Source organism: Apium graveolens, chromosome 8, assembly GCF_009905375.1.
Source record: "Apium graveolens cultivar Ventura chromosome 8, ASM990537v1, whole genome shotgun sequence".
NCBI lineage: Eukaryota > Viridiplantae > Streptophyta > Magnoliopsida > Apiales > Apiaceae > Apium > Apium graveolens.
In genome coordinates this window covers 80,644,644-80,669,614 of record NC_133654.1, presented here as the reverse complement: position 1 = coordinate 80,669,614, position 24,971 = coordinate 80,644,644, and the positions used below count along the sequence as shown (strand labels likewise).

At 33.5% G+C, this 24,971-nt stretch overlaps 2 protein-coding genes across 2 annotated transcripts; both read right to left on the bottom strand.

Moving 5' to 3' along the window:
• Nucleotides 1–3,507: 3,507 nt before the first annotated feature.
• Nucleotides 3,508–4,362, bottom strand: LOC141677974 (uncharacterized). The gene is made up of 2 exons (XM_074484136.1): nucleotides 3,845–4,362; nucleotides 3,508–3,739 (listed from the first exon to the last, which is right to left on the bottom strand). Coding segments are annotated over exons 1-2 (450 nt in total). The 5' UTR covers nucleotides 4,294–4,362; the 3' UTR covers nucleotides 3,508–3,738.
• A 500-nt stretch (nucleotides 4,363–4,862) lies between these two features.
• LOC141678699 (homeobox-DDT domain protein RLT1-like) lies at nucleotides 4,863–21,810 on the bottom strand. Its single transcript, XM_074485061.1, has 18 exons — nucleotides 21,423–21,810; nucleotides 20,222–20,656; nucleotides 17,787–17,866; nucleotides 16,696–16,983; nucleotides 16,523–16,606; nucleotides 16,271–16,435; nucleotides 15,902–16,124; nucleotides 15,293–15,393; nucleotides 15,084–15,170; nucleotides 14,807–14,959; nucleotides 14,539–14,694; nucleotides 13,411–14,032; nucleotides 13,103–13,323; nucleotides 12,459–13,001; nucleotides 10,609–11,214; nucleotides 10,366–10,467; nucleotides 8,888–9,142; nucleotides 4,863–6,002 (listed from the first exon to the last, which is right to left on the bottom strand). Exons 1-18 carry the CDS (start codon nucleotides 21,586–21,588, stop codon nucleotides 5,262–5,264), a joined length of 5,028 nt encoding a protein of 1,675 aa, XP_074341162.1. The 5' UTR covers nucleotides 21,589–21,810; the 3' UTR covers nucleotides 4,863–5,261.
• Between the last annotated feature and the right edge of the window lie 3,161 nt (nucleotides 21,811–24,971).

Sequence of the window (24,971 nt, the reverse complement as noted above, 5' to 3'; positions counted from 1 at the left end):
TGCAACAGGGGGCTAAACACTATACACCTGTATAACCTATAACATACTAGAATATACAATATAATCCAATTAAAGAATCAAAAGAAGCATTAACCTCAACCTAACAAAATATTGATATTAAAACCACTAACGACATAAGGCCTCATGTTAACAAAAAAATTTATACCGCTCACTGAACACTAGGCGGACGAATAATACAATTCACAAAATAGACATGTATCATCGAAAAATAATATCAATTACACCGTAATAAAATAACTATACTCCCGAAATATCCAAACAAATTAATTTATTGTTCAAACCAATTTATATAAATTATGGGATCTGTTTTAAGCTTGTAAGGAGTATAATGAAGAATTTACCTGAAATTAAGAATATAAGAACAAAATATCAAAATGAATAGTTCGAGACACGTGAACAGCACGCTATCCTTAATACAGATAAACCCCTTCTGTGTGTGCTTGAAGGTGTTGCGGCTTCCGTCTCCCAGGATACAACGAACAAAGGTAGTCTCAAGCACTTGAAGACCCGCCTTCTACGGACCGTTCAAATACTACTTTCTATCTCACGGAAATAAGAACCTAGAGCTCTAAAAGGAATGCAAGAAAATGATACTTGTATGATTTTTCTTGTGTAAAACCAATGAGGCTAAGGCCTCGTATTATAGGGGAAAGAAAAATGTAACTTACCATTTTATTAACTTTGTAACATCCAAAATTAATGATCAAATAAAATCATCACATTAATATGGGAGTTACAAAAAATCAAAATTCATAAGTTATAAAATCAAACAAAGTAAATGCAAATAAATTTTTATTCAAATTTATTCCAACACATATATCTACATAATTGTAAGTAATTTATATTTTATTCAAATTTCTAATTAGGGTATGTCATTTGAGTTTTATGTTCGTGGTTCGTTTGAATACGATCTTGTTATGGGTGTATGGATCCTTGAATTTGGAGTCATTTGATTGTGATTTTGTGGGTCTGGCATCGGGTGTAGTTCCTCGGGTTTTGGATTCTTAGCCGGAGGTGTTATTTTCCTCCGCCCTGAGCTCCACGAGTAGAGCCGGCCAAACGGTCGGGCCGACCGTACCGGGCCGAATTTTCGGCGGTCCGGTTCATCAGCAAGGTAACTCGTGAACGGCCCGTAAAGTTGCACGAGCCGTGCCGTGCCGTGCCGATTTGATGGAATGTTAACCCGTGAACGGCTCGCGAATTAGGCGATTTTAACGGTCCGACGAGTCTGGCGGTTCGAAGCGAACGAACGAATAACACGAATAAAACGAATAACCGCTTGCTGGACAGAACTGATTGATCCACCCACCTTTTGTTTTCTTTTTCTTTTTTTTTTGTTTTTTTTAACTTTGTACAAACAGACTTTGCATTTCTATTTTTAGTTTACATTTTTTGGATTTCTATTTTTAGTTTACATTTTTTATATTGAAAAAGATTTTTGATTTTTAACACATTTTAACATTTCAACATTTTTAACAATTTACTCGTATTTTTATTTGATTAACTAATCATTTTTAACATGACAACATGTAGTTTAAAACATGAACTAACTGCATGTATAATTATTTGTGTGACTATTTGTTTTATGTGATTAAAAAATAAATTTTTTTTGTGATAATTCGATATGATAATTATTTTATTTTTGTTAAAAAAGAAGAAGAAAGACTTCAAAAATTAAGACTTAATATTGTAATTTTATTTAGTAGCCAAATTTAGTTTATTTTTGCAATGCATGCCTACTAGTACCCTGTACTAAATTATAAATTATAAGGTGTTTGTTTATATGTTAATTAGGTCAAGATGTACTTCATTCATGAAAGGCTTTAATGATACTTGATGATTATAGCATGTTGCAGGGACTTGCGGGCCGAGCCGTGCCGGTTCGTGCCTGTGAGTTCGGTAAGAATTTATCCGTGTCGGGCCGGTCCGGTTCCGGGCCGGTTAAGGTTTTCAACTTTTTTATTCGTGTTCGGTTCGTTATATTTACGGGTTCGAGCCGAATATTGGATCGGCACGTGACGGGGCGACTTTTACGATTTTCTGGCGAGCCGAATGGCGAACGGGCCGAGCCAAACCGTTCGTTTGACCGGCTCTATCCACAAGAGGTGCATGATTCTCCTTGATAATTAGTGCATGATTCCAGTTGCGTAATCAACAAATCAAAAATGAATGTAACATGATTTATTTCTTACCTTTTGGTTTTGGTACATTGTCAACCTTCTCTTGGCATTCAATGTAAATGGGAAAGTCTTTCATTGAAATAGTCAGCACGGCTAAAACCTTCGATGCCTTCAAGAAATCCTAGAAAATATTCCACTTTTGACATGTTTTTTGACTTTCTCGAAGCAAACATCTGGCATTCAAGAGGCATTTCACTTTGTATGATTGTTCTGATTCTTCTCAGGCCTTTGACAACACAATCAACACCTTTCATTGGTGTCCATTGTATGCGAAAACTATTAATTTATAATTCTTATATTAAAAAATTGTAATTAGAGGGAAATTTAAAAAAGTACATTTGATGATTTGATCGTAGGATTGGATATAGGATAATCTAATATTCAATTTGAATAATAGAACGCACGATTTCGTTAAAAAATGAACGAGATATTAAGATTTTAATTTGAATACTGCATTATGAACTGCAGTACAGCAAGTGCCGGGTTGGTTTCAGCGTAACCCAGCAAATAACTTACACTTCCTTACAATTTCCTGAAATTCCATGTTTGATTGCCTAATTTTTAGATTTAGCTGAGTAACTCAAAATTTCATGGTACATCTAGTTCCTACAAAAAATTATAACCTAATTACTTAGTTGCACTTTCACAATTTTTGTAACTTATATCATATATCAATTACCAAAACCCTTATTTTACAAAATAGATAAAAATTTACAAATTTAGATTAAGTGTTATAATAAATTAATTTTATTTTAAGCTTTATTCATCTTATCATATTTTATATAAGTGTAAATTTAAATTATTTTTAGCTTTAATTTAACATTATTTATTATTTTATATTAACAATTTCATTATATATCTTTGTTTATCTTTAAAATATTATATATATTGTATCTTACGTACTATCTTATTTTAAGTTTAATTGCTATATTTGTATTCTTTTATTTTACAATTATTATTTAAAATTAAATTGATTTGTCATTCAACAAGTAAATTATTTTTATTGTTTTAGATGAATAATAATCACTAATATAGCTTTAATATAGCTTTAGACAGTAAGTCAAATTAAAAAAAAAATAAGTAGCAATATATTTACAGATTAAAAAAAATAAGTAACAATATATTTACAAACCAAACACATATTTCTACTATTTCCCGTAACTAGTATATTGTAACTAGATTTCATGAAATTATAAGTTACGGGTAAATATAAAACATGTGAAACAAACAAAGTCAAAGTGTTTTTTATTCAGTAATACAACCACCCACTTTTTTTCTCCATCACGTAGGGTACTTCTCTTTGATAATGATATGTTAATATTAAAATATTATTTAAAGAGTAAATATATAGAGTGTTTTGGGAATTGAATGTACAAAGAATTAAAATTTTATAATATATTTAGAAAGGGGTTTAAGAGACTATTATAAGCCCTCCCTTAAACACGTATTTTCATAAGCAAATGCTATTGTCGGATTCTATTTGTGGCGAAAAACGCACTAAATTGAGTAGAACCTTCAATTGTACAGCTCCGGGCTCTCTGTTCCAGTCACATAAGAAATGTTTAAGCATGATTAAAACATATAACAATTACATATTAACCACTTGTATGGATCCAAAAAAAAAAAAGAATAAAATCCTCTACCAATTTTCATCAGGATATGGGTTCCAAAGCAAGAGAGAAAGCAACAATATATTAGGCACCAAAATAGGAACCAAAGGATTAATATTATTCCCCAGCCTTCTCTTTCTCATTCTCTTGCTCACATACTCTCTCTTTTCAACATCTTCCCACTTAGCTTCTTCAACTCCTTTTGCAAGTATTAAAGGTGGTGGGATATGGTAAGGGCATTTTGATCTCCAAGAAGTTGGAGGGGCTCCAAATCTTGAAACTTTGTCGAGGAAAAGAGAGAGAGCCCATCTGAGTTGAGTGGATTTTGAAGAGAAGATTGGTGGGTAAGAATCTATGGTGTAGTAGTTGGAAGGGAGTAGAGTGGAAATCAAGATTTGAGAGTGGAGTGATGGTGTGGTTGTAGGGTGGGTTAGTACGTGGGTTACAACTTCAAGTCTTCGTTCCCACTTCGTGTTTTTCATGCTTTTCTTGGCTTTTGGTTGCTTGGTCCTGAACTTCTGGTTCAAGAGGATGAGGGGGAGACCTTTTCAATATTAGAGGGTGTTTTTTTTTAAAGTGGGGTCATGCGTGTATGCTTGACTTTAATGATTATGGTTCCGATTTTTTAAAAATCACCGATACTAAAAAAATATTTGACTGAGTTTTTAAAAAAATCCGATACATCACAAATCGGTACCTCAAGACTGTATATAGATTTGGTATTTATATACTAAATTTAATTCTTTCAACTGCTGAAATGAAATGAAAGAAAAATGGAAGGTGAATTCACTTTTAATCTATACTCAAAATAAATAATCAAATACTGTATTAACTTATGGGTAAATTGTTGAAATTAATTGTGAAATAATTGACATCTGATGAACATAATTATTATTCCTGATTTCAATTACAAAAATCTGAACCCCTGTAATGTAAATATCTACAATAGAATCACAATGTGTATAAACATTTGTATTAGTGAACAATGAACATAATAGCTTAGCCACAAGAAAAAAGCAACAGAGATTTAAACTGCCTCTGGACTACAAAATTTTCCCTTAGAATATACCTCAATAGAAGGTACACCTTTATTATTCAGAGAGATAACTAATGTCATTTTCTTTGGACAAGGTCTAAAAAGGCTTAAATTCCCAGAAAGAAAGCTGGACAAACTGGTACACAAGAATATACACTGTAATACACTACTGTAAATATATTCTCATTTTCTGTATTTGTACTATTTCCGATGTATGCTGATCCTCTCTAAAAGAAGACAACAAAATATGATTGACTAAACAAGATTAACCATCAAGGCGCTAAGCAAATAGGAAGCTGACTAAACAATACCAACCAATTAGGTGGCTAAACATATATTAAGCTGGCAAATATAACATCGCCAACTCGGTGCCGCCTTTGGGGAAGCAATGATTTCCAACTCGAGTCGCTATAATTACTCCATTCCACTTGAGTCGCTATAATCACCTGAAGTTTCCAAGCTTTCAACATTGTTACCATGAGAGCCGTCATTCATGATAACATCATCAATATTGTTGTTATCATCGTCATAGTCATGAAGGTCATTGACATCGTCATCGCTAGTTTCAACCATATCTCTAGTACTTCTATCAGAAGCGGCACCAAAACTCGGCTCCACTTTCAGATGTCTATACCTTGTTGCATCAGCACTATCATCGGATTCACTTGCTCCCATACTGTCGCAATTACCAGTGCCAGCATCTTGTATTTTCCCCGAATCTTCTACCCATTTCTCATTAGTTTGGTTTGAAGGTGAGATACCAATGCCATCAAGAGTTCTGCTTTCCTGGAGGTCGGCAAAACGACCTAGTTGCATCTCCTCAACATCCATAGTCTCTCTTCTCTTTCTTATAGTTCGGGGTCCATGACTATATCCATGGCCCTGCCTCTGATAGTGTGTTTTCTTTCCCGGCTGCATGAGCCCCACTGCCGAACTCTTTTTAACTTTAGTAATACGCCTGACAGATTTAGATCTAGACTTGTGAATTTTTTTCTGCACTCTTCCGCGAGGCTGAACACCACCACGACTGGAAACTACTTGCCTGCAAGCAGAAATACCACGCATCACACCTGAGCTACCCTTGTTTTCCCTTTGGTGCACTCCTATTAGTTCAAAATGCTGGACATCTTTCATACTGGCATATTTGGTTGGAAGCTTCAGCAGACAAAATAATCAAGTTAGCAATATTTATGTTCCAAGATAAAATAAGAAAGGAGGAAATCAATTAAAATAATATTAGCAGACGTCAAACTACAATCACATATACAGCTGTATTGCTACATCTGGTGCACTTCAAAACCCATAGACCAAAGTTGGGGAATAAAAAGGGTATTCTTGCTTCAACATTCTCGTCCCCTGCCTACATGTTTCCATCTCATTACAACTCACAAGAAAGAATATATATATCTCTTCTATATATAATAGGAGAACAAGGGTATAATTTCACGAGATTAAAAAGTCTCATTAAAAAGACTAAATTACCCCTGTTTTTAATATTTATATAAAAGATGTGGTTTTTGGAATCGAACTCAAATTATTTCATTCAACTATACAACCTCTTACCACTAGATCATATTGTCACATCAGCTTTTTATCATACATATAATATGTAAGTGTGCTAAATGAATATTTTATTTAACTTTAAAAATATTTACTTGAATTCCGCAAAAAAAAGGATAGTTATTTAAAGAATTGAATTCCAGATATAAAATTAGGCATAGTACATAAATGGATTATTATATTATTTATTAATCATTTTTTAGTTTGAAAATATATCTCGTATACTTTTAACATATTTTTTATTATACAAAGTAATTAAAATGTACATATATAATTTATTTTTAAAAAAATATTGAAAATAGAATCGCTTATATATAAATAATCTATATTGGTATTACATATTAAGATAAATTCGAATTATAATGAGTCAATACATTTTAGAACTTGGCCCATTGTTCAAAAAATACTCGAAATTTGACTACATGACCTGGGCGCAGGTTGACACATTCTACGTTTAGTAAATTTAAATTAAAAGCTCGGCGAGAATACCTTACCAATCATGTGAAATTTTTTAATATCTTATGTTAATATAAATTAATGTGTTTGGGATCAAGTCAATTGATTATTTATATTAAAATTACTAACTTCACTGGTAAACTTCACTGGTAACGCATTATTATTTTTGGGATTTGTCCCAATTTTAAGAATATTTGAAATTTGGAATGAGATCTCACTAGATTTGTTAAAACTACGATGATATATTAAATCGATTTATTTTTCATTTTTCACTTTAAAAAAAACTAACTTTTTAAAAAGAATTCTTTTAGATCATCAATATTCATTGATCAAGATAATATTGTACAAATATTTTGAATTATTCAAATAAAATTTATATCTATACTATATTGTAGCATTTGATTCAATACATTTTATGTTATTTAAGGAAAAAACATATATTGTTCAATAATTTAAAAGAATTAACCAGTTCAACTGATATTTATAAAACTTTATCGAACTAAAAATTTTTAATTTTAGAAGAATAGTATAAAATGTTATCAAATTATTATATGAAAAAATATTAGAGTTGTAATGAAAGAAATTTAAAAACGATTTAAATAACGATATAAATACTATTTTTCTTTAAAATTCTTGAAAAAAATCATGAATATCAATAATAAGTCTTAAAAATATATAATTCATTTTTATGTTACAACCATGATTTATACCCGGTTGCGTAAAAAATGAAATGGATATGGATTGTTTTTCAGTGATAATAATGTGAATACCATATATAAATTATAGCAATTTATTTTTACATAATTTTAATTTTTGAATAATTATAAATGCATGTTATTTAATTAATTAATTATCTCACTAGATGTTAATAATGATTATACATGTAAATAAATCAGATATTTAGCATATAAATAATTGAAACAATCATAATTTACTAAGAGATGTAACAAACAATAATTTACATGTTAACACACACATACATATTACTTAATCTTACTTTATTAAGAGCAGTGTAAATAAAAAACTAACATTTTCCCATAGAATTTTAAAAACTAATACATTTCATTAAAATCAATTTTAATATTAACAATAATGTAAATTTTACATTATTATGATTGCAAGTCATTCTGACTTCAGTTATGCATTTTTTTTAATTGAGTAAGTTAATTGTAAATTAGTAGTGAACTCAGTAATAATATTCTGCAGTACATATAATTTATTTAAATAAAATTCAAAATTTTGGTCAACTCTGTATTCAACATATATGTTAATTTGTAGCCTTTTATTTGTAAACATACTAACGGCATTCTACGGATTAAGTTTAATCGTTTCGTTTTAAACGTACACTTACTACCCTGTTTATATTCATTCATTAAATATAAAATAACGGGTAAGAAAAATATAATATAATAATAGTTGAGGGGATATTCACTCCTAAAATATAATATATATAAAATATAATATATAATTGCATGATGCATAAGAAAACTCAAACATGATGCATAAAAAAAAACTCATACTAGCATTCCATGGAGAACCCTCTTATATATAGAGAATCGTGGAGAACCATTATCTAAAAAATATAAAATATATATTTTATTTTATTTTTATCATATATTAGTTAAAAAATTAATTATCAAGTTCAAAATCGAAGTTACACAATTTTTTTATTTAAAAAATCATTGAAATTAATGAAAAAGTTTAAATTGGTTCTATAGTAAAATCACACTTATTAAAAATTATTCCACTTTGGAATCAAATTTAAAATCAATGAATTTTATCAAATTTTAATTGTAAATTTTTTTTGATTATATTCAAATACAATTATTATTCTAGATTAGCATCGAATTTTATATTTTTTGAAATAAAACTTTACAATTTGTGATGAGATTCTATAATAAAATCAATGGTTCTCAACGGTTTACCATTTACCATATAAGATGGTTCTCCACGGAGTAAAGGCCTATATATATATATATATATATATATATGTCACATTAGAATATAAAAATAAAGAATTCAACCTCAAACTTTCCAGCTTCTGCCATTTTATGAGCCTCGTCTTTCTGATGTTGATTGTAGAAAATGGAGGATTCAAGCTCAAAAAGACGCAGAGCAACGGCTGCAGAGGTTCGAGGTATCCACGGAAGTTGAGGAACTGATTCATCGGATTGTGTAATATATTTTCCCGGGAAAGTACAAGAGTTTAATTCTGTAGTCGTTTCAAACTCAGATTTTAACCAATCTCGCTTTATACCGCCCTCAAATTTTATCAATATCTGCAGAAGAATTTGTTTATTAGTAATAATAATAAAACACCGACATTATAACAAAAATAATTCGAGCACTGCTGTAAAAGCTAAAAAAATACATAATCAAATTTCAAGGCATAAGCCTAGTGGATACCCCTCTACTGTTAGTTATAACTTCAGAGGTTGAGGCTGTGTATAAGAATTTAAAATTCTGTAAATAACCATAATCAAGAAAAATACCCCTACAATAATTAACAACTTATTAAGAATCCAAGACATACATAAACTCTTTCATTTTACAGAAGTTACATTCTATTTGCTAATTTCCTCTTTCCTTTCTCTGCCTCACATATATTGGCAATACTTCCTCTCTTTAATGTCTCAGTTTTGGCCAAATTACCGAATCAATATATATATATATAGAATATGGAAACAAAGTATGGTTAACTCGTGGGATTTTGTCAAGTACAATAACTCGACTCCCTCACACGGAGGAATATATACTTATATCAATAGAAGAGATGCATGTATAAGAGTATATAATCTTGAAACATTACTAATCATCTTACAGAGAATACCAGCATTATTTTACATAAGGGAATTCGAACAAGCAGGATCCTAGTGATATAGTACTTGCTAATATATATTATACCCAGAGATAATCAGTTAAATTTAATAACGGAGGACAAGTTGGTACCAGTAACATTGTAATTGGATATTATATGCAGAGTCCAGACACTGATTAAAACCGTTACAGCCCATAAATGAAAAAATCCAGTCCGAAAAAGCTTGCAAAGGCACTAATTACTTGTTTATCCATTTTAAAGATTCATATAATCACACATTCCCTTCTAATAGAAAGAGGACCATTTTGACACTTATAATTAAAAGAAAATAAGATATTTCACACTCTAAAAAGTCAAATCTGCTATCCTTCCATCTGAGGCACCTTACAAAAAAAAATGCAACAAGATTCAGCTTATATCCTATAATTTAAATTTACCAGTTTGCTGAATTAATGGCTTTTGAAACTAGGAGACTAGTTAAATAAGCATGCATTTGCCTTGGCCTACAACTTGACAGAACTTGCAGAGACCATTGATTTTATACAAGCATTCAAACTGGCATCTAATATGCAGACATTCACCAACTCTACATATAAGTGTAAAAGTAACACTACAGATATAAAATAAAGTACTAATATACAAAAAACACGCTTTCCAATTCCCAGTAATAGTGCATAAATTAACCTGAAGTATATCTTCAACAGAAGATGCATTCTGCAAGTTCAGGCCCCAGTTCTTCCGGCCTCTCGTCCAAAAAGATTGAAAGGCCTCAGATGAGACAGAAACCTGTTACTCGTAAATGTTAGGAACCATCCATGCACGATGAAATCAAAAAACAACACATTACAAGTATATGGTCAACTTCAAATATAATACACAAATTATATAGTTTGTTCCGATAAAAAGGTCTTCTATGCATATCCTCACCTCAACAAAAGCCAAGAGGGACTTTATCATTCTAATCTGGAATGTGAAAAACGGATCCGAAACCACTGGATTAGTGGAGTTGATTTCCTTTTGGTCTTCGCATTGGATTGCAGGTTCCGGATAAATAAATCTCTTACTAAATGTACTACACATCCTATCGCAAGAAGGACACTTATTCTCTTCGAAGATAAACGTGTTGAGACAGAAATCACAAATCCCTAACACAGGAGTGATAGTTTTTTTCCCATTTCTCATGGCACATAGCTTTGATGAATTGAAGCACTCCTTCCACATCCACGACTCTAAATCTTGATATCTTCTAAAAGCATTAATTTTCTCAGTTTCATTCACCCCAAGCTCAATTCTAAGACATGATGATGTGTCCTCCATGTCTGAATTCGAGCCCCTTCTGCTGGTTTCTAAGCAATGAGCATTAGAACTTCTAGTGGCTTCACGTTTAGGAACAACACCAGTTTCATCAACAGAAGACTGCAAGTTTTTTCTCAGATTCTCCTTGAACGAAGTTTCAGATTGTCGCAGCATTATGTGCAAGTGGGACTCCCTCAGTCCACGAGTATCCAAGGACATCAAAAGAGCATCAAATGCCTACAAGTTTAAGATGATATGAGAAAAGGCAGCTTACAGTTGCATGTACAATTGACATACAATGCATGTAAAGTGATTCATGGTTAAATGACATGCCATAAACATAAAGTGAAATGAAATATAATCATGTAAATATTTTTTTAAATATTGCAAACATGCATCAATTTTAACACTTAACAGACATCCCTCGGGAATGTTCCTTTCTTTAGAATAACCTCAAAGTTACAGCTGGCAACTTATAAAAGAAGAACTGCCAATACAGAAAGGCAAAGTTCATGAAAGATGCCACAACCACCCCCAAGAACTTAACAAACACAATTTGCACACTGCGTCCATGGGTAATAACATTACAAAAGGCAGATGAAATATATAAATAAATTTAACACTGGAATATCTTCACTTCAGAGTTGTAAATGTCCAATGATAAAAATTGTAAAAATCCTTTTTCACAAATCCAAAATACCACCAGAAAGTCTTTTAATGACAAGGAATAGTACCATGCCTCCATCCAAAATCTTGTGGCTTATTGGCTGTGGCTTGATGCTATTGACATATAACAATTATTAACAAAGTTAATGTAATTTTGTCTGCAACTTATAATGTCTGTCTGGTCCTCTTAGAAACTAGAAACTAGGGCCCATCAACCTAATGAGATATGTTAAGTAGGATACATCGTACTAATCAGACTTAGGTCTCGTAGCAGCAAGGCTTGCACAATGTAAAAGATGTTAAAACAGGAAGCCATTGTGTTGGAAAGTCCAAAGTGATACTCACGCAGGCATGCTCTCAAATATAACCAATGGCTCTTGTGGGAAATGTATACCTGTGATTAGCTGGATACCAGTTTGGACAATCCGGATCCGGATTTAGTAGGAGAAAATGCAAAATAAGGTTTATCATTTTTGTAAAATTTCCACGGGTATGATAAGTGTAATTTAATTTATGCATGCAAGAATGGTCAAGTCAAAGTGAACCTTCAAAGACAAACCGTAATCTAAGAAGTTTGCTATAGACCAATAGTAGTACTCTGCAGATAAAGAAAGTTTCCCACTGCTGGTTCACACTTCACAAAACATGCAAAATACTAGTCCCCCACCCCCCACATTTGGATTTAAATTCCAAAAATGCAAAATGTTCACTGATCCACAAGTCACTATGAATGATGGTCGTACACTGAAACAAATCTATTTATTACGTTAAAGGGGGCATGAGGTGCACGGAGCGAGTTTTAGTTATTGCAGTACCTCTTCAGAATCAATAAGCCTCCAATAGCCATCACATAATTCAACAAATATCCTACCAGAAGCAGGATCATGTCTAGAGCCAGATGCAACAAATTTCCAGTATCGATTATGTCTACGATCTTCACCAAGAGGCAAGGATCTGTACACATGCATTTCTTCTGCTCTGTGACCAATGTAAGATTTCAGCTGCATCCTTGACCTTTCTGAATTTGATGCATCATGCTGAATTGAAGGTATAATCTGACTAATACAGCTATCATGTACTATCAACGACCTTTCAGAGAAAACCCCATTTACATGACTATCGTCCTTGGGGACATTTTCTAGGTCATTAGGAGGCGGTCCCTCACTACCCGCAGATTTATAAGCAAACTCATTATATCTGTCTTGATAAACTCTCAACTGGCTCTGGCTGCTGTCTGGTGCAGCAGTTACAGAAAAATCATTAAATTTAGCCGCACCCTCTTCTCTCATGCGCCTTTTACCTAATTGTGTTTCAGACCACATTTGCTTTTTTAGAGCATTTGCAGCATCCAGACGATCCTGCAAGTTTCTAAAATTAGACAAATAAAACCAACATATTTTCAATTTTACTATTCTAAAAATTTTCTACTAACAAAAACTATAGTGGATCGGAAGTTCACCTCAAGAACTGCACGAACAACGTTTCCTTCATTCACTACAGAAATCAGGACAACAAGGGCACTAAGACGCTCCTCAACACAGAGATCACAATATTCTCCTTCAGTAAGTGCACGGACCCATGACTCCCCAGAGTTGGTTTCGTCAATCTCCATTAATGCTTTAACAGGCTCGCTTTCAGTGTCATCTTCGCCGGTGACATAAAACTGATTAATGTGATGACCTGCCACTAATCATATTAAAAAACGCACAATGGATGAACACAAACATGTATATAATTACACCTAGCAAGGAAGAAATGAAATCTTACCAGGGGTATCAGGGATGGTTTTCGAATTTAATTGCGCATCATGGTGAAAAGTATTATTTGCAGTTGCCGACAAAGTCCCAGGTTCTTTAAAATTATCACTGATCTTGTTCACACCGAGTGGGGTACTTATCTCATCAACTTCGAGACCATCAGCAATATCAGATTCAGAGTCATCATCCTTTTCGACATCTCCATTAGTTTCCTCTGCCAAAACGCCATTTACATATTTTTGTATTTCTTCCCTGGCAGCTGCAATTACTGCTTCACCATCTGCAGGGTCCTTTCTAAAAGCAGGCCTCACACAGTATGTTAAAGGAGCTATTCTTACAAAAAGAGTTGGATCTCTAGATAATGCAACAGACACAGTGGCATCTGGTGTCTTGCTGGTTGATAAGTCACGGAGTCCTGATTTCTGAATCTTGTCTGCTAGTTCTATAAGTGTTAGACCTTTGCTACCCTCAAGGCAAAGAATATGATAAGCGGCAAATTTGATTGTTCCAGGAGTTAACCGGTTTCTACTTTTACGCTGCTGCGGTAATCCTTTTTCTTTCATTATGGTGACTGCATTTTCTACTGCAGAACCATCACGGAGCATGGAAACTATATCTTCACAACCTTTGACCTGCAAATAACAAATGAAAATTTGGTAACTTCTAATTACAATCTATTTGTTATATCTTGTCTAGACTCTTGAGCCATAACTATAGTAAAAGAAGTATAACGGAAAGCATCCGCTCAGAAGAGAGCTGATCACAAGCTTATTAGTCGTGAGAGAGCATGTTCAGCTTTCTCCTGATAGACAAATATTAATGTACTGTATGGAAAAAGGCTTAGCTCTACTCTTCCAACAAAATATTATTTCCGTGCATCCAGACACCACACTTTAAAAAATTTCTGTACACGATCAAATTTAAAACTGGACAATAAAAGCATTTCAAGGTCTCTAAATTTTCGATACAATACTTTACTGACAAAAATATTTATATTACAAACTGAACCATGTGCAGTTACTTGGTCACCTTATTCAATTGATTGCACGTGCATTAGAACCTATTCAGTGTCAAGTGACATAAATTTACATGCTGACATCATAGGAGCTCTGTAATAATAAAGAAAATAAAAAGGCACCTCGTCTTTATCATGTAAATTTGCACTTTCTTCCGGCTCTTTACTCAACCGTGGCCCACATCCTGCAGATAGTGCGAATTGACGCAATATTTCAGGCCATGTCAATGGGTTCAAGTGTTTCTTCCAGCAGCGCATGTCAAAACCCCAATTAAAAGCCTGAGATGTAAATGAAATTTTAGCAGCTGTAGAGACAAACTAATAAGCATCGTGATGCATATTGCAAGTTATGAGAAACAATGTTTAAAAATAAAAGTATAAATGACCCTACCCCCTCCACAATTTGAGGATGAGCGCCTTCAGGATTAGCAGCAGTATATTGATTTGTCCCTGCCCCGCCGCATTGCGTTCTTGCTCCCTCTTCAATATCTCTTATAATCAATTTAATCAGTGCAATGTGTATCTCAGCCAACAGCCTTGAATCCTTAAGGAGTGAAGACAAGTTTGGAATATGTAAACAATATTAGGAAAAGCATCAACCAGATACAGAATATTACAAATAGATTATCACAACAAAATAGAAATTAAAGACCTGATTGATGACTTACATAATCATGCAATGCTTGCATAAACTCATCCAGTGCAAATGGCCAAAGCCCAAGAATATCTGAGAAGGTGTTACAAAATCTCCAAGCCTAAAAAGACAGATTTTTTTTATTAGAGCAAAAGTGTGGGTTATATTCATATTCAAACACACTGTCTCTCATATTGTCATTATCTCAAAACAATAACAATGATATTGGTTATGTGCATGTACCATAAAAAGGTTCCCAATGTTTTCCTCTGAATCATTCCAAGGTTCATTCAAGAAAGGCTTTTTCAGTTGCACGGAATTTGGAGGGTATGTGCATAATTGATCTGCATCACAAAGGTTTTGCTCAAATACTAAAACACAACAAAATACAATATGATATACAAATATCCAGTGTGATGAAGAAGCAAACTGACTGGAGTCGAAATGAGTCAGAGTTTAATAAGACACCTTTTTATCAAACTCAGACTTGGTAAGAAAAGTCTAAATTCAACATATTTTATATTATTTGAATTTACAAAGGGACTGTATGAAAGACTTCAACATATAGTCTCAGACATCAGTATACTGGAGGTTCTACTTCTCACTGACATTATTTTGGAACATCTGATTTCCATTTCAAAAGATAACCAAGCATGTACAGAAGATGATTTGATCGGAATGCGATTGAATATCACAGAAATAACAAGAGATTGTCACAGGAACATAACAGTGATAAAGGAATACAACAGTAAAAACAGTATGCAAACCGAGTGGCTTAATTGCAGCAGCTAGGTTAAAACTAGCACAAGGACTGACAACCTACACAATCGTACAAGAGTATTCAAGACCAACCTCTAAATGACTCAAGGTTCTGCAAACTTTCATAGTCGAGGGAAACGATTGTAGGCAACCCTTTGCTTGAAGCAGCCAATTCCATCAGTTCAAGGCGTTCATCCTCGATCAGCTCCAGAGATTCCTTGGCAATTCTGCGCAATGCTGCCCTCTCCATGATGATTTTCTGTTTTGCTGCCTCCCTTTCTCTACGAACTTCTTCCAATTGTTTCCTTCTTTCAACCTTGACAAGAAACACCAGAAAAAAAACAACTAAGGACAGAATGGAGGGAGGTTGGGAAAAGGAATATATTTTATATAATTATATATTAAGTTTATACTGTATAGATACACAACTAATTAGTACAAGTTACTAGGGTAATAACCAACTTTTAAGAGCTCCCTCTGCAAAAACTTCTCCCTCCGTTCATGTTCACGTCTTTCCTCCCGCTGATATTTTTCCTCCTGCCGCTGCTTTTCTCGAAGCAATCTCTCTTCCTCCTTTCTCCTTTCACGGTCTTGCTTTTCCATTTCCTTTTTCATCTGCTCGTCTTTCTGCATATTAATAACTTTGTAAATTTATAATGAAACAATTCCACATTCATGAAACAAGTTGTAAACAATGTAACTGCAAACCCAAACCTTTCTCCTTAAAAGATCTTCTTTCTCAAGCTCTCTGCGAGACTTTTTTTCATGGGAAACTTCCATATCTATTCGATCTTCATTCTGCAACAGACGAAAACCATGAAAACTAACTAAACATAGATAAAAAGCTTCCAGTAATCCACATATTACTCCAAATTAATTTTGGATACCTTGCGTTTCTTCACCAATAAGGTTTCTTCAGGATTTTGAAAAAAATCATTACTCAAAGGAGGTGACAAAATTAGTGCCTGGTTTCCTTCATGAGAAGACTGGCCAACACCCGATACCTGTACTTGAGCACCATAGTTCCTAGGCCATTGTTTATTTCCTTGCATCGATGATGATCTTTTTGAACTGGGATCATCCGGAGAAAAATCATGAAACTGAGATGGACTTTTTGTATATCCATCGGCTTTGTTATTAAGCTCATCAGGTTCACAATTATTTCCTGATGCAGCCTGAAAAAATGTAAATCATATCACCTTGAAGCTTTTATAAGAGGTGGTTAAAAAAAATAGGACTGGCCGAACATGTTGAAGTAAAAACACAAATATGCATCTAAAATTAGAAAAAGGTTTTAAGTTCCAAATGTCAAATAAGAGAACTAGAGAAGAAGATGCAAAAGACTGTAAAAAACATCATTTGACTACTTCCTCCAATCCTTTTTCAATGTCATCTTGGCTACTATAAAACACTATATAAATTTAATCTAATATAATTTTTTATAAGAAGAAATTTAGTGTTCCAAGGTCTAGATGATGAAGTTATGCCCAAAAAAATACTCAATGCAACCGAAACATTGTCCAAGGGTATATTGATTATCATAATGTTTATTAATCCATCATCAAAATGTATCTTGATAATACAAATATGTTACTTAGCGTAAAAAGTATGTTAAAATTGTTATTTCCAATACATATGTATCTTTTATATTTATTGAATGATATGCTACACTTGTATTTATAACGTATCAATAATTAAATATTTATCTAGTATTATTAATAAAATAAGAATCAAATTACCTTACATGCGTTACAATATTTTACAAGAAATATAATTCATTTATTGTGCCCGTATTAGTTATGAGATCATATTAGTCATTCAACTTGTCAAAAAATTTATTGATATTAATTTTAATGGTTCAAAAATTGATTGGTACAGAAATTTTATTCATTCAAAAAATACGATTCAAATTTAAAAATGGGGCCTAAGAAGATTTGTTGGACAGATAATATTCTATCACGAAAAGTAGAAAACTAACTTTGCTTTTACTGGGTTTGGTTCTCTCAAATATCTGTCCATCACGAGAGTTTCTGGATCTTTCCCAATGATCCATCCTTCCTGCTCCACAAGCAAATAAAATCAATGTTGATAAGCAATGAGAAAAACAAAATTTCAATGCAACAGAATAAGCATGACAAGTAAAACCTGATCAGAGTGTACTGTTTGCCAACAGCAAAAGAAATAAAGCATGCCCAAGTAAGAAGTGACAACAATTATAGTTACAATAATGTCCCATGCCCTTCATCTTATGATTATATACCTTATAAGCAGCCTCACTCGGAGAAATTCAGAAAGGTATACGTGCAGTCTAACACAACCCAAGTCAAAATAATAAACCCACACAAAGGATGACATAACGAATAGCATCATAAGTGATGTTGCATACCAAAGAAGTACAGTTATCTTCGACTTATTCGATGAAACTTATCAAAATCAAATTATCAAAATCAATTATCAACAACTTATCAACTTATTAACCTCTCAGATATAAGGTGCTCAAGTTCGTAGGGATACTACTAACCTAGTGTCATTGGCATCGGACGAGTAGTCAACTTGGCACTAACTAATTGTCAGTTAGATATCAAGTCTGATTCAGTTTTAGCATGATGTATTTTTGTTGGTTAACAAGCATTCAAACAATCGCACAATATAACATTGATAGAACTAACATTTCTATTGAAAAAAAGAAAAAGAAATATCAGTCATGGCAAAGTAAGATTGAAATTCACAAGGATCCATGAGACATGCTACTTTTTATCAGTGAACAGTAATACTGTATTTTATGATGACAGTAAAATTATATTAATCACATTAATGTTCTGTGCCAAATGTTTGACAAAACTTCCAAAAGAAAAGGAGTGAACGGGAAGGCCTGCAACAGTTTGTTTCAATAGAGTTCCGTATACCTATGATATGCGTGTGATGAAAGGTATTTCGAAGAAAAAGGCTCGGATATCAATATGATACAAGACAAGGAGAAAAACCCTAAACTGGATGATATAAAGCTAATCATAATACCAAACTAGATTCCTAACAGATTACTATTACCATGTATCTGGTTACCCAAAAAATACTATTACCATTTCTATATTTTCAAGTTCTAAGAGATTCCTATTAGCTTATATAGATACTAGAGCACATATACACTTGTATCAAAATAACACAATGTTCAATAACTAGCTAAATAACATTTTCCCGTGCATCAAACATGCTCTCTATCCGTGCAGACAATTGTATTATATTCTATTATATTACATTATACTATATGTATGAATGAGAAAGGGGAACCTAAGATTCATCTTAGTCTCCTAACCTGAGATCTTACTGAAACTACATCATTTTGCAACTTAATGCAGTAGTTATTATTACTTCAACTCTTGTTCTCCCCTTTTGTTTCTCTGTCCACGTCCTGTTCTCAATTCACATTAGAATTTTTTTTTGATTTTATAAATAATTAGACAGACAGATATTAATAATGTAAGCCTAAATACATATATATAATATATTATATAAGAAGTAAATTAATTTATTATTTTCATCTTCGATTTCATTACATTTGCTTTTTTAGGGGTGGAAACAGAGAACATTTTTTATTAACTTTGAAAAGTATTGATATAATTAATTGTAGATTCTGAACTAAACACCTATTGAAGTCTATTTATGTCTTATTCATATTCAAATGACCATAATAATTACTTATAGGGAATTGAGCATTAATTATAGTTTATAAAAATGAGATGGCAAATATTTTAAAACAAAATTTCTTTAAAGAAACTATTATAATGAAACGGAGGAAGTACTTGTTAATTACTTGTATCCTTTAGTTATTTAATTTTTTAATAATAATTTAAAGATTACGGGACAAGAAAAAATCAGGAAAATATAGAAAGTAGAAATAGAAACAGCAGTTGAAAAAACAACCAGGCCGCTTGTACATTGTCATGATTTTAAAGTATAGGATGAAGTAATGACAATATCAAGTCTAAGAGTTAGAAGTTTGCTGGTATGGAGATTCGAACACATGACCTATAGAACAAAATTCACACGCCACCAACCAGCTAAACTATTTACAACATACGTTAAGGGCAGTATTTAGGACATATTGAAAACCTGGTTCTGGGGTGGCTCAGCTAATGCTTATACGTGTGCATACATGTGCATTACAATGGTTAAAAGATAAAAAAAGGTTAGTAGATGCAAAAATAATGGAATTTTAAGCCAAGAGGATATTTTATTAATGCACTTGACTCAACCTCTATATAGAGTGGCATATATCTGACCAGTTACTAAAGTTGTCCATGCCATAGCATATATAGAGACATATTCATCAAAAGTTGAGTAGTTTATAAACGATGAAATCCACAAACATGCATCTGCAATTACAACATTATTAACAAAGGACTAATACTTTACCTATAGATGTTCTGTTTGCACTTGGAGGAATCTTATCAAAGTCTACTCCAATTATTGGTCCATCTTCCCTCAGAGGGCCTCCTAACTGTGCCTCAATGCAACTAATCACCCTCTGCACCATAGCAGATCGTGGTGACAACTCATACTGCCACCTCAATGGCATGTCTTCGTCATCACTAAACTGGCTCGAATCCGAACCTGAACCTGACCGAGACCCAGAACCATCATTTCTTCCCAGCTCAACAACCTTTAAATCATTCATTTGAGAATCAAAAGAACCCTTCCTTGCCACAGGAGTTGCAAGCTGGTTCTTAGCGGCCCCTTCTTTCTTATCTTTCAGCCTTCGATGACAAAACCACATCTGCAGTTGCCGATCTGTTAACCCTAATAGTACTGAAAGATTTGCTCTTGTAGCTTCAGACGGGTATGTCTCGGCTGTCCAATTCGCAAAATGCCAAAGCCCATTAATTGAATATCACACACACACTCATGCATATAAGTCAAACCTCACAATTACACACACACAAGTCAAAAATCACATTACACACATTTTACCTCACAATTACACATTAATCAAACTCCTCATAAACACATACAACAACCATAAACTTCACAATTACATACATGCATTAAACAAAGCGTCCCCTCCCAACATGCACATATCAAAACTCAGAACTAAACACACACAACCATAACTTCACAAGAGCACACACTCACATAACTCAAACCACACACACTTCCAATTGCGCGCACACATTATCAAACCTCAAAACTACACATACACGTATAAAATCAACTTCACAATCACATAAACATCAATTAAAACCTACATACACTAATTAATCCTGAAAACTACACACATTATGAAACCTCACACTACACACACAAAATCAAGTTCACAGTCACATACAAATCAATTAAAACCGAATGAATCCTGAAAACTACACACAATAATCAACCTCACACTATTCAACTTCACAATCACATGCAAATCAATTGAAACCTACACACACTAATTAACCCTCAAATCCACACACATTACAATATCTCACAATCAAACACAAACCCATCAATCCAACCTCCAAAAAAACACCAACCCATCAAAAATCTCACCTAAATCACCAAACCCATCACACTAAAACATACTAAAAACACAAAATTTAACAAACCCCACTCAAAAGAAAAGAAAGAAGATAAAAACCTGCATAAGTCTTCTCCAAAGATTCCAATTGAAAGGGAGTTTTCATCTGTCTCTTGGGCTTAACTGACCCATCACCTGTACGATCTCCTTCAGACCCACCAGCCTCCATGGATTCACAAGCTTCTTCTAACCCTAAAGATCCAATTTTATCAAAAGGGCTTCTCATAAACACGAAAAAGATGCAAACTTTATATCACCCATCTTAAAATATATATATATATATATATATCTTTATATTTTATATATCAAATATCAAACACGTTTAATAAGAGACACCAATTATCATCAAATTAAGATAATGGGTGCCCAATAAAAATTCAAATTTATTTGAGATTGTTCAAAGTAAACTACAACTACAAGTCGTAGTAGTTCAATTATAACAACAACGATTTTTAACTCTCTTCATTGTGTTTTTTATTATCAAGATTTGTTTTTTAATTTTAGGTTCTTGTTTTTTCGGGAAGTTTTTTCACTGTGAAATCGGAGTACAATGTGATTCATTCGAGATGGAATAAATCAACTATGTGTCATGCATGTGTATGCGTGAGAAAGAACGGAAGTTGGTCAAATATAGGCCCGTTTTCACATTTTAGCTTGATTTTATCAAATTTGTTCCAAATCTCGCAAGTAAAATTAAATCCTTCATCATTTTAAAAGATTGAAAAAATGTTTTCGTTAAATGTTCGGTGTATATTTTTAAAATATTTTATACGAGGTGATAATATTTGTGACGGCCTCAACCCCGGGGTCATGAGTTGACGTCATCAACAACAATAATAACAATCATATTTTAATCTAAATCATTAATAATACATAACTACGACCCCTTTAACAAGACCTTTTCCAGGTTTAAGTATGACTTAGGTTACAACTAACACAACTCAAATTACCTTACACAATCTTGACCACTAATTTAATGCAGCAACTCAACAGACCTCATTTGGTCTGAACCCAACTACCTCAGAGGAGTCTGACTCGAAAGGAGCTGGAACTCTGCCCTGACTATCGCGCAATAATCACCTAGGCATCTGCAATACATATAATATTCTGCAAGGGTGAGCAATTGCTTGCTCAGCAGCACCACTATATGAATAACAAGTAAAACAGTAAAAGTAAAGCAGTTATAGGAACAGAATTCATATATTGCCAGAAACGTGTAAAACAGGTATAAACTGGATATCAAAACTAGCATGCTCTGTAAAACAACAACATCAGTAGTGTGTTGTGAATAAATATCAGAGAATAATTCTAGCATGCCATTTTCATTCCAAATCCGCTATATCAACTACTCATGCCCTTATGGGAATCACACAAAGCTAATCAGATACGTAGCGGATATGTGAAGACAACTGATCAGGCTATCAACACCAGACGGCTCTAACTGCCATCCCATTTACCTGTTCCGGAACTCAGAGACTAGCTAGGTCTCTGACCTGCTGGACTAATCGGTTATACAGTGCGCGCAACCGAATTAGACTCTTACGCCAACTCAATAGGCCTATTCTGGCCCCAACGTATCCCATATCTGATCGTTTTAATCCAGTTTTCAAAACCATCACTTTTACCTATCTCTTTTCAAAATCAATTCTGTCATAGCACACTATTCAAATCCTCTTTTCATTTAAATCACATTTAGAGATAGGTGTTTTCAGAAGTTACTTTTCCCCAAAACATAATTTTAAACAATATTTTCAAATACGGGGGATACGTAACTTAAAACGTTTCTATTCCATTACGAGAATAAAACATTTAGTTATTCACATATACTGAATCATAAAAGAATGGTCAGGGTACTTGCCTTGCAGAGCGTTACAACTATCTCTGATTGACCTTGAACCGATTCGGGACACTCGGCTTTACCGCTTTACCATTTGACTATACTGGATCCGACTTCAACGCTCAGGTTTTTCGATTGGGAACCTCGCTGCGCTCGTCGACTGATCACTAGGTTATCCTAGTTCGATATCAATTCTTGAGTCCTTCGACTAAAACCTACAGAGCCGAAATACCCTACGTTATATGTCTAGGTATGCTTGACATATGCTCAACATCAATTCTACCCAACGATATTCAAAGCCGACTCGTAATTATATATATTATAATAACACATTCAACAATCAGGGTTCACGTTCTCGAGAAATCGGTTTGGTGTTTGTTTTCAGAAAACACGTATACTCGTCATTTTACGAAATTAGGGTTACTGGATTTTGACCGAACATTCACCACAACATACAATCAGGTTACGCACAAGATATATGTATATACTTATTTACACTCGTTCGACTCTCCGATAATTACAGGATATGTTCCGAATTTCTGAATTTAATTTCCAAAAATTCGGGCAGCACCTCCACTGTTTATCGGTCTACCCGTCAAATCAAAAATCGACGTCAAATCAATCAATCCATTCAATCCACATTTAACAATTTCCCAACCGCCGATTTAAATTCACTAATTATTATTATTATTCGTGTTTTATTTATTTTAAAATATTATGACTCAGAATTATATCATCACCGTCCACCGTCCGCTCGTAAAAGTCATCGCGGACGGCGGCAAAATTTCCCGGGTACCCGATAAATTCTCGGGTTTCCAACGCGAAACTCCACCGATTAATTATAAAAATCAGTTTCGGTACGAACAATTTAATATCACGAAAATAATCAATGAACCCCTGCAAGAAAGGAATTTAAATTAACAAAATTCTACAACAGTCCAATCCAACAACAGAAACGGCCCACAGAAGGCCCAACAGAGAAGGCCCAACAAAATACAGTCACGCAACACTGCAAAGCGGTGTCACACACGCGCCACTGCGCAACACACACACACAAGCTCACACACACAATAACACACATATATATATATATGTATATATATATACAATTATAGAAGCAACAATCAAGGAACCAGAGAACCGATCGACACCAGCCGGCCGGAAACTCACCGGAGACAACACGGCGGCGGCGGCAACAGAAACGAAGAAACAGGGAATCGGAGAGAGACGCCGGAAAAAGAAAAGAAAAGAAAGGACGGGAGAAAGAAACGGGAAGGGAGAGAGAGAAGTAAGGGGAAGAGAGAGAGCAACAGGAGAGAGTAAGAGAGATCGAGAGAGTAATGTTTTCCCAAGGAAAATGAGTCACCATACTGCTATGCCAATTACAAGCCGCGTGTCCAATTGATAGGACACGTGTCTTGTTTTTCCCGACTAAAAACCCGAATACACGTTATTTTAACCTTCTGACGTGTCGTGATACGAATTAATTTTGATCGGAATAGAACCAAATTAGTTTTAAAACCTTATAAATATCCCGAACTAAATAAAAACATAATTTTTGTAATTTTAAAATAATTCCTGAAACACAATTTATACCCGCTTTTAACAATTAAACGAATCAACGCGCGGTTGAAACGACTTCCGAAAATTTCCAAAATAATTTTAAAATTCTCAGAATAATATTAATTTAATAAAATATAAGTTTCATCATTTTTAAAGATTTCCATAATTAAATATGGATTTTACCATTAAACACACTCAGAAAATCATTT